Below are 11,324 nucleotides of genomic sequence, written 5' to 3'. Positions count from 1 at the left end.
TGTTTGTTTTATTTTCCAATTTGCTCTTTTTTGAAGGAAAGAAACTCACTGAAAATATATGTTAAAGGAAAAGTTTTTAACAATATTCTTTATTTGTCCTTACTGTTTTCAATATGCAAATAGTTTTCTTCCGTTTTGCCTGCATTGATTGTATTTTGAATTTGTGGTATTAATGAAAAATTTACGTTTGCTGCTAGGTTCATTCTCTACCATTTTCATCCTAGTTTAGCATATAAGGCTTTGTAGAGAGCATGAGAAGAAATGGATGTTTTGAAACACATTTAAAGTTTGGGAAAGTATGTTGAGCCCTAGAAACAAAAAGTGCCACAGGTCAACAGTGTTTCTCTTTAGTCAAATGACATCTCCTGGATATAAGGCAGGACAAGGGACATGAAGTCGGTCGCCTGTTTGAAGCTTCTGGAGCTGGCACTATTTTTTCCCTCACTCAGTAAGCATGCTTGCGATCTGCTCTGAAGCAGTGACACAAGACAGGTCTCTCTCTGCCTTCAGGGTTCTCCCAATCTGGGGTCGGGGTTAGGGCGTGCCTGGTACACTAGAGTGGGTATGTGAGCACCTTGACAGCAGTGGATCTGAGCACCAGGGGTCCGCAGAGGGAGGGAAATGCCTAACCAACCTCAGGGAAGGACGTTCAAGAAAGGCTTCCTCAAAGAGGCGGCCTTCTGATCTGACTTGACCCAACAGTACTTGCAATCTTGAGGAATACAATGAATAGTTACGAGAAATTCCAAACGGAAATCAATGAGGAAAGAACAGGAAGAAACTATTAGGCAACTGTTTCCAGTTATCCATTTTATACACCCAAGGCTGAGGAATTTTTGGGTAATTTGAATGAAAGTTAACAAAAGAGAGATATTTAACACTACACAAGACAGCCTTTAAACTGTGGCTGGGCATTGGATATTTTAATGTATCTTACCTGAAAAGCAGGTAGGATGAAGCAAGCCTGAAGTTATAATTAATTAAAACAAAAAGCAGCCACTTACATTGGCCACTATAGGGAGATGTATGCTCACCTCTGCGGTTTGGGTGATGTTCTCGTTTTTGTCTGATTTCAGATTTGATTACGAAGAAGTGGATTTCTTTTGTCTTGACCCATCATCACGACAGTTGCTTTGTCTGATGTTGGTGTTCTATGAAGTTGTTTGTGTCCAACAGGAGAACACCAAGGCCGAGCTGTGAGTGCCCGGCCAGTTCCCAGCTGTCAGAAGCTGGTTTTCTCTTGCTCACCAGTCACATCTCTAATAACTTGTATAATACATATTCCAATAGATGACAAAGGGTACCGAAATTGTGGAATACACTCATATTTTTAATCTACCAAGTGAAGAAAATACTCATTTTAGCTTTTAGTTTAAAATCATGAAAAAAAAATAAACATTATGAAGGCAGACTCTCATTTAAAAGAGGTCCAGACTTATTTCAAAGAGGGTGATTTACCAAATAGTAAGCAGAAAAAGTCAAGTAAACACTCAGCTTAGTTACTGGCATGTGGTAAATGTGATACTTCCCATGCCCTGAATCCTTAAGGAACTACTACTTAGGAACTCAGGAGCAGAAAATGTTTTTTATAACCAAATTAAATACTGCTAATTTTATTCTTTGTGTTAGATTCACCAATTTACTTATGTTTTGGCAAGGAAGATTGTCAATGAGCTAACATCTGTGCCAATCTTCCTTCATTTTTATGTAGGACGCTGCCACAGCATGGCTTGACGAGTGGTGTATAGGTCCATGCCCAGGATCCAAACCCACGAAGCCAACCACTCTGCCACTGTGCCAGCCCCCTGATTCACTGATTTTAACATTAAAAATGACTTGCATTCTTTACAAATTAAAACACAAAAGCCCCAAGTGAAAATATGTTCCAAACATCTACAAGCATCTCCTTTTCTTTATACTCTGCTAAATCCATAAAGAAAAAGTAATTACTTAAAAAAAACAAAATATAATCTCATACCACCCTGACTACTTCCATGATGGAGTGGAGCCTCTTGATCAAGTCTCTCGATCCTGGTGAAACAGCTGGCAGCCTTTTCTGTTTCCTTAGCAACAATGCCATCAGTCACTTGGCCTGACAACAGTTTGGTTTAAAAAAAAAACACCACACAGCAAATGTTCAGAATTTCCTTTCTAAGGATCTTTCTGTTAGGTGCTTTTGCATTTTACAAATTTTGCAATAAAAAAACCTATACAATCGTTATTTGCCAGCCGAACCATGTCTTCTATTCTGGCATCTCTGAGAGAATCCATGTCGGTGTCCTGTAAGGGCACAGCAGAGGGGTCAAATCGCTGCAGCTGTTTCAGTTGTTCCAATGACAGGCCAGCGCCCATCATCCCTTCTCCTCCAATCCGTGGCTCCTATTTGGAGAAAACAAATACATATGGACAAACATCCTATAATTAGTAAAGTGTGACTGTGTACAATTTAACTTAGAAGACAAACAGTTGTAACTGCCACAAATTCCCAAAATAGAAAAATGAGTCAATAGCTTTTATTTTTGAGGAATATACATGCTCTTTTTCCAGGTGGAAAAGCGAGAAAGCAGTTAACACTTGGTCACCTGATGAAGGAGTACCTATTATGGCCCAGATGCTTATCAAGTACCCCGACATTGCAAAAGGCCTGAGCTTCAGTTAGAAACACATGCATTCTAATCGCAGCTGTGCCACATGTTAGCTGTGTGACAACCTCAAGTAACTTTACCTACTCTGTCTCCCCATCGACAAAACAGATAAAATACTCAGGCTTAAATAAATAAGGTGGTATCATGCCTGGCAATATAGTGGGCACTCAATAAGCGGAACATTATTGTCAATAACAGCAAGAGATTAAAACTCACCTTTATTTTATCAGACTCCTCAAAACTGATAGAGTTCCTTAGGCATCTAAAGATGCCTCTGTCTGACCCATACCAATTGGATGATTAAAGTTCTTTTCTTGTTGTTTTTAAATGTACTAGAATATTAGAAACAAGGCTGCATCAATTCATTTAGAGGAACACAGAATCATAAGGACTTCAGTAAATACTTGCGAGCCACTACTGCAAAAGATCCATGATCCTAACTTGTCATCATTTCACAGACAAATGTTCGTGTATTACTGAAGATATATCTTCTTAGGTCTATGTCTGAAAACCTATAATTTATTAACCCACGAGGAACAAACATTCCATCTCTTTTAGGTCTATATTGAGTGTATGTGTATACACACACACATATAAAATTCAAGTGAGCTCTGAAGTCTCCTTTCATCTACAATGTAATTATCTTAACTTCTGAGCCTAGAAACCACCTCCAGATTGCTTTTTATTTACATATTCCAATTACCTACTAGAATTCTGTACAGGAAGGTACTGAAGTTAGATGTTCAATGTATCTGAATGAAAGTGAGCACTATTACAGATTTAGGCTTCATCATGGGCTAAAACTGCAGTCATAAATATGGTTTTAATAAAAACCATAAGAGAAAGACAGCACTAGGTAAGGACAACAAAGCTTTTTAAATGTTACAGATTTTATATAAGAGATCATAAAGAAGCAATAATCCTGAACCATTTTGTTTCCTATGGCTAGTCTTTTGATATCCCAGTTATTAAAGCCTGTTTGGGCTTTAATGTGACTTGAGAAAAAAGGCTCAACATTTCCCATATCAGAAAAATACAGGACTCAGGGCCGGGGGGGAAACCATTTTGGAAACAAAGTTCTGAGCAACAAGAACAAGAGCCACAAGTGAAAGAAATGTAACAAACATACACGTGAGCTCTGTGGCATTTTAGCACAGTGGCAAGGAATGATCACATGGAAAAACTGTCGGGACATGAAAATTCTCTATGGGCAGTCACAAATGGGTCTAATTAGAAAAACATTCGTGTTCATTACAGTATTTGTTTCAGAAGTTTTACTTGATATATTTCTTCGTATAACACCCTGTTTAAGTTTCTGTGATGTATCAGATTCCACAGAGAAAGCTGAAAGTATTCTTACCTGTGGCTGAAGCTGAAGGTCAGGAAATGTCGCGAGGGCCCAGGCGACCTGCTCTTCGTTCTCCGCCAGTGTGATGGTGCACGTACTATAAACCAGCACGCCCCCCGGCTTCAGCAGCTTCACGGCCTAGAAAATAATGTGATCAGTCGGCATCTCACAAGCCCAAATAAACATTTTGAGGGATTTTATATCTAGGATACCTTTCAAGTGTTTGGGATAAATAAAATGATGTTCAGTATGACCAGAATTCTTTATCTAATTAGAGTTCCAGCCTGGACGCATTTCATTATCTTGGAGCTGTTGAAGTTCATTTGAACAAAGACTTTTCCAAATACGATCATTCAGTTTCCCAGCTTGAGATACCAGTTTTTTTTTTTTTAAAGATTTTATTTTTTCCCTTTTCTCCCCAAAGCCCCCCGGTACATAGTTGTGTATTCTTCGTTGTGGGTTCTTCTAGTTGTGGCATGTGGGACGCTGCCTCAGCGTGGTTTGATGAGCAGTGCCATGTCCACGCCCAGGATTCGAACTAACGAAACCCTGGGCCGCCTGCAGCGGAGCGCGCGAACTTAACCACTCGGCCACGGGGCCAGCCCCTAGATACCAGTTTTTATGCCAAAAACTGACAACTCTACATTTTTAGGCCAGACTCTTTTCTGAATTCCATACTCATATATTCATTTGCCTTCTCAAAGTTTCTACTACCAAATTTGACACATCTCAAACTGAACTCCTCCTGTCTTCCCTCTGAAACCTACTGGAGACGTATGTCCGTCCTTCCAGATGCTCAGGCCGCAAACCTTAGATTATCCTTTATGCCTCTCTCAAATCCCCATCCATCAGCAAATCCTCTTGACTTTACCTTCAAATTATATCTGGTATTCAGAACTTCTCATCACTTCCACTGCTACCTTCTGGTCAAAGCCTCTTTATCTTTTGCCCGAATTATTGGAACCACCTCCTACTTAGTCTACCTGCTTTCCCCGCTGCCCTCCCACCATGTCATCTCAGTATAGCAGCCAGAGCTGTACTTTTAAAACATGTCAGTTTGCAGCTCAAAACCCTTCCAGCACCCTCCCTAATCACTTGGCATCAAAGCCCAAGTCCTTCCAGTGGCTTTCAAGGCCCTACACAAAGCAGGCTCTGGGCTGCCTTTCTGACCTCACCTCGCACACTGTGCTCACTCTGCTTGAGCAACACCGGCCTCTGCTGTTCCAGAACATGCATGGCACACTCCCACCCTCGGTATCTTTGCAGCAGCTTGGAAAGTTCTTATAATTCTCTGCATTGCTTGCTCCTTCAGTTTTCTTATCTTTGCTTCTATGTCACTTTCCAGCAATGCCCTCGTGAGCACCCGATGTAAAACTTGCAACCTTTCCAATCCAGCGCTCCTGTCCCCCCTTCCTTTCTTTACGTAGCTCCACAGGATTAGTGCCTTGAATATACTAAATAACTTCACCCATTTGTTTACTTTCCTCTCAAGAAGAAGACCAATCTCATGAATAGGGCAGTAGTTGGTTACTTTTTCACTACTGTGTTGTCAGCACCCAGAATAGTGTATTACATACAGTAGGTGCTGAATGACTATCTGTCCAGTAAATAAATGAACCAAGAAATAAGGTGCTAGACAAAAACGAATTTGTCCCAAGTAACTAAAGTTTATCTTCGCAAACTCCCACTTTATTTTTAAAATTTTAACGAAAATCTTAAAAAAGATACATATATATATATATATATATATATATATATATAGTATATACTTGTGCTTTTTTAACCAGAGTAAGCTGATCAAAATTTAAACTTTCTTACTGTGAGCCAGCTATTGTTTTCAGCACTTTGTGCAGATTTTCTCAATAAATCCTTTTAACAACCATGAGGTGTGGTTATTATCTCCCCTGAGGTAGCCCTATTAGGTAGAGTTACTCTCCCCATTTCTCAGATATAGAAACCAGTGTATCGAAAGTCACGTATCTGGAGGACCCATGGCTCAAATCAAGATGTGTCTGATTCTGAAGTCCACGTCCTCCATCAGTTTCTCTCTCTGCGAATGGCATGCCTGCTATATTCTCAACGCTCTTTCACATACTGTCAACTGTTCCTTTGCATTGAGATCAATGCATCTACTCCTAAAAGGCTTCTGAATTTTCTTTTTGCTATGACCTTAAAGAACAAAAAGCCAAGTGTCTTAAAACAGTGTCCTTATTTTACCCTCAAGTCCGAGTGGGTTTCAGCTAAAGGTAAGGCTGCTTTTTCGCTGCTTGCTGTTTTAACTTCCAGGATGTATCTTTGAAGACTGGGTCAAAGAAGAAAAAGTTAAATAACCCACTACCAGTGCCACCTTTGTGTACAAAAGGAGACACCAGAGAGAGGAACAGAAATGTCCTCAAAGGCAACTTCAGAGACTGAATAACTACAGTGTATCCATTATCGCTGCAGCCTATGTATTTATAAGTGGAAGTCTGAGAGGACGCAATGAAGTAATCTTTGATCAAATGCTATCTATATTCTGTGAAATCCATTGAACTATTTTTGCAAGACTGAGAGAAATCCTCAAGTATTCTATCTGGACTTCTTCTGAAACTACTGGAGCCCAGTTAAATTTGCAAAGTTTTTATGTTTCTTTTATATCCTACACTGGACACTGTCATTTCTCATTTTTATTAATGTGTTTACTTCTATTAGACTTCCCACTTTTTTTTTATTAAATTTTATTTTTTATTTTTCCTCCCAAAGTCCCCTGGTACATAGTTGTGTATTTTTAGTTTTGGGTCCTTCTAGTTGTGGCATGTGGGATGCTGCCTCAGCATGGCTTGATGAGCGGTGCCACGTCCACACCCAGGATTCGAACCAGTGAAACCCAGGGCCTCCAAAGCAGAGCTCGCGAACTTAACCACTCGGCCACCGGGCTGGCCCCCAAGACTTCCCACTTTTAATCTGCAATATAACATGATCCAGGAACTCTATTAAAAAACACTAATTTACTTTCTACCCAATTCTTTACATCAAGTAGTAACTATATGTTAACAACCCAGTGACTTTTTAAAGATAAAGCAGAATGTCTGAAATTCTTTAAATGTCTCAGTGAAGAAGTTTTACTATTGCGTGTAATAAAAGAGTGAGTCAACATAAAGAAAAGCTTCTTATATTTAAAACTAGGTCGTCTCTGTCTTTTTTGCGTGGTAACATATACATAACATAAATTTACCACTTTGCCCACTTTTAAGTGTACAATTCAGTGGCATTAAATACATTCACGTTGTTGTGCAGCCATCACCATTCTCCCTCTCCAGAGCTTTTTCATCATTGCAAACTGCAGCTCTGCACCCATTAAACAATAACTCCCCATTCTGTCTCTCCAGTCCCTGGTACCCTCTATCCTACTTTCTGCCTCTATGAATCTGCCTATCTAGTTATCGCATATAAATGGAATCATACAATATTTGTCTTTTTGTGTCTGGCTTATATCACTTAGCATAATGTTTTCAAGGTTCATCCATGCTGTAGCATGTGTCAGAACTTCATGTGTAAGGCTGAATAATATTCCATTGTATGTATATACCACATTTTGCTTATCCATTCATCTGCTGATGGAAACTTGGGTCATTTCCGCATTCTGGTTATTGTGAATATTACTGCTGTGAACACTGCTCCACTCTTTTAAACATCTAACTAGCGAAGGTCAACTTTCTTTCACAGCAAAGTAGCATCACATACCACAGTAAAGAGTTTTCGCTGTAAAGGTTGGTATGATGTCACTTCCTTTAAAGTCCAAGAACAAGCCATGTTTGGTCTCTGTCCCATTCCACTGCAGGGTGCGTCAAGGAGAATTCGGTCAAAAGATTCTGGTAAGAATGGAGGTTCTCCTATAAAGAGAATTATAAACATATTGGCTATCTGCCCTATTGGTCTAGAACAGAAAACTCCTGAGATAAAAGCAATGATCAAAAATTTAAAATCATAATCTGGAAGAGAAAGTAAAGAAAAACAATTTCTCCCTTCAATCAAGTAGCTGGTGAAACTAATTCTGATTTATACTTCATATAGATCTGACTTTGTACAGGGTTAAAAATGTGATTATTATAGTTGAGGGTTATTCTGTTGATGTGGTGCAAACAAGGCCTAATCAAACTAGACCTTGTATCCTCAGTGTCAGAAGTTACAGTTCATCAGAGCTGGGACCTGGAATTAATTCTGGTCATTCTGAGAGCTGACACTTCTCTTCGTAATCCCTACTGAAGACAGCCCCAGAAAAAGAGGGCACCTATTAGGTTCTAGTCACATCTACTGGTTCTGTGGTTCCTCAGTCTCTTTGTTCCTGTGGCCATCAGCAAGGCTGTGCTCTAGGATGAGTCAATAATCCCCCTGGATCCAATCTTTCACAGGTTTCCCTTTGCATTCACTTGAATAATTTTCTCCATTCCAACTTCTAATCTATTTAGTGTTATGAAACCAAACGGTCTGCTAATATATTTATATATAGTATATATATTTATGTATTTATGCTATGTAACTGCAAGCAACATATTGCTGCTGACTGCTTTGATACAAAGCTGGTTGATTTCCAGGATATAACTCAGGAAGAGAGGGATGGAAGAGATGCACAGGGCAAGCAAGGCATAGGGAAAGGGCGCAGAGCTTCCATGTCCTCTCCAGGCACACCACTCTCCCCAAATCCCCACGTGTTCCCAGCCCAGATGCTCTCTGTACCCCATCCTTTTGGGTTTTTATGGAGGTTTCATTACATAGCATTGACTGATTAAATCATTGGCCATTGGTGATGGATTTGACCTCCAGCCCTCTCCCTTCCCCTGAGGTCTGGGGGTGGGACTGAAAGTTCCAACCCTCTAATCACACAGTTGGTTCCTCTAGTGACCACTTCCCATTCTGAGGTCCTATCCAAAGGTCAACTGATAAACATAACAAAAGCCACCTTTACAGTTCCCATCATTTTGGAAATTCCAAGGGCTTTAGGAGCTCTATGCCAGAAACCAAAGACCAAATACATATTTCTTATAAATATATGTATCACAATCCCACTTCCAGGTCTTGCCCTTAAAAGGACTGGCAGTGCAGTCTCCTTGTTTCTTTTCCTTGCCCCTAGAAAGAACTGGAACAGCTGTCTTGGACCCAGAATGAAAATACCAGCATTGGATAACCACTTCTGTTAGGTGAGACAAAAATAAACAACAAAAACAAACAAACAAAAATCAGTTCTATCTTTTCTAAGCCACTGTATTTTGGGTCTCTCTGGCACAGCCCGTTAGCCTATACATTAATATAAATCTCCTGCAAAGTCCTGGCTAACTATTTAGGGTTGACAATCAATTGACCACGAAACGATGTTCTCATGTAATTAGGCAATTCAATGTGACCTATTCCCACTTCTGTAAGAAGACAAATAATAGTCCAGATATTGTTGCTCAGAACAATCCCTATTTTTCTAGGAAGCATTCCATGGGTTCCATTTGTTTGTCTGCTTTTTTAATCCTATGTGGCTTACTACCCTTTTAGGCAGATGTTATAAAATAATTTCTCACTTCCCACGAGTCTCAAAGATAGTGATTTTCACATCACTACCGATACATTAGCCATCAAACCCATTGGGTCTACTGCCTGACATTCTAAGTTTAACACCCCAAATCAAACTACCAGAGAATGTGCTGAAACAAGCCTTGATGAATAAAGAGCTAAAGGTGATGGCCCAGGACCATCAGTTAATAAAGTGATATGGAGGAGTGAAAAATCACTGAATCTCCCAAGTTAGTTAATGGATTATCTCCTTATAGCACTGAAGACTGATCTCTAAGAGAGCTACCCCAATATGATTGTTCTTACCCTAATCCCAAAGTATTGTGAATGTGAATATGATCTCTTTAATTCAAAGACATGTAAAAACTGGTGACTTACCAACAATTTTAGTGAAGCAATAGTAATGGATTATAATTGAGCTGTCTACTGTCTACTAGTCATTTTTATGAACAACAGTTTACACATGTGCAAACTACAGGGTTAGAAAGAGTATCTTTCTCTATGGCAATCTAGATGATCTACAAGGGGTGGGGAATCAACACCATGCCCCCAGCTTTTTAAAGGTCCTCTTTAATCAAATAGCATCTTTAATCAATAAATGTACTGGGAAAACATGCCAATTAATTCATTAAAATATGTAAGTCTCTCAGGTATTTCATAAAATCAAATCTAAACAAAGAGACAGAGAGAGAGAAATAGAGATAAAGTCACTCAATAAATCCAACATCTTATTCCAAAACAAGATACATGGCAATTTGTCCTCGCTTCTTAGCTCCAGAGCTCCATTCCTCAAGAAAAACGAAGAAAAAATAGTTCAGGAATCATAAAATTGCAAAGTTCAGAAGTTTTCTGAGATGTAATAAGAAATTAAAATAAATATATTAAGAACAAAGAGTTTGACCAAGTCTTGGAGGTTTGACCTATATTATTAAAAACTTGATACTCAGACATGAGATGAAAAGGAAAAAGACACCTATTATGGAAAAACATCTTAGATTCATGCCAAAGTTTCAAGGCCCCATGAATATGCTGAGAATGATAACAAAATATATTTGTTTGTAAAAGCCAGTTATAAAAATCTTTAAAAGATAAAATTAAACTCACCTTCTGTGTTCTTAACCATATCGAGTTTAAGTGCCTTCGTTCCATCAAAGCAAAATGCCCTAATAGAATTCAACCCTAACAATAAAGCATTCTGCTTTATTTTTTCTACTTTGTTGGATATTTTATCCAGTGCTATTACTTCTCCCTAAAAAAAAAGCCATAAAAGTGTAAATCCAAAGCAATCATGAAAATTATTAATAAAGAGAAAAAAACATTAAAAATTATGGTCTTCCCCACTTTCCTTCTACCCCTAGTTTTAAAGCTGAATTCATTAACCAAATATATATCAAATGTACATCAAATACTTCTTTCCTTTGAAAAAACACGTTCTTGTCAGATAATTAATTTTCTCACAATGCCCTGCTACTTTTAATCAACAAAACTCAAAACCAAAAATACTGTTTGCAATCTTCTAAAGAAACTTAAAAATATCCATTGGAGGTACATATTCAAAATCACCAATTTGATGTGCCTTGCTCACTTCTGGAAGAGTATGAAGTAATGTTCTGAGACTTGTGCCTTCTAGTGCTTTGAGACACAGATCAATGTTACCTGTAAAATCAATCTTCATCTCAATATCTTCTGAGCTATACACCTAACAAAATTCAGGTGATACACCAGTATATCCAACAAAATGTTCTGGACTGGTATAAAAAGTAGTTCAAAAATATTTTTATATGGAAGTCAAT

General features: G+C 38.7%; 1 protein-coding gene across 2 annotated transcripts in view; it reads right to left on the bottom strand.

Annotated features, from left to right (window-relative positions):
- Positions 1-2,143: 2,143 nt before the first annotated feature.
- Positions 2,144-11,324, bottom strand: part of NSUN6 (NOP2/Sun RNA methyltransferase 6) — a 64,571-nt gene continuing 55,390 nt past the window's right edge. The window contains exons 8-12 of one of the 2 annotated variants that reach the window (XR_011499205.1): positions 10,636-10,780; positions 7,717-7,865; positions 4,006-4,131; positions 2,862-2,977; positions 2,144-2,379 (exon numbers count right to left, since the gene is read on the bottom strand). Coding sequence is in view for 1 of the 2 variants with exons in the window: in XM_070500815.1 (XP_070356916.1) it covers positions 2,167-2,379; positions 4,006-4,131; positions 7,717-7,865; positions 10,636-10,780 (633 nt within the window). In the remaining variant the exon portion in view is untranslated. The remainder of the gene's footprint in view (positions 2,380-2,861; positions 2,978-4,005; positions 4,132-7,716; positions 7,866-10,635; positions 10,781-11,324) is intronic. The other variant, XM_070500815.1, reaches the window with a different exon arrangement.

This window comes from Equus asinus, chromosome 29, assembly GCF_041296235.1.
Source record: "Equus asinus isolate D_3611 breed Donkey chromosome 29, EquAss-T2T_v2, whole genome shotgun sequence".
Classification (NCBI taxonomy): Eukaryota; Metazoa; Chordata; class Mammalia; order Perissodactyla; family Equidae; genus Equus; species Equus asinus.
Note: the sequence above shows the minus strand (reverse complement) of the source record. Positions and strands in the feature narration are given on the sequence as shown.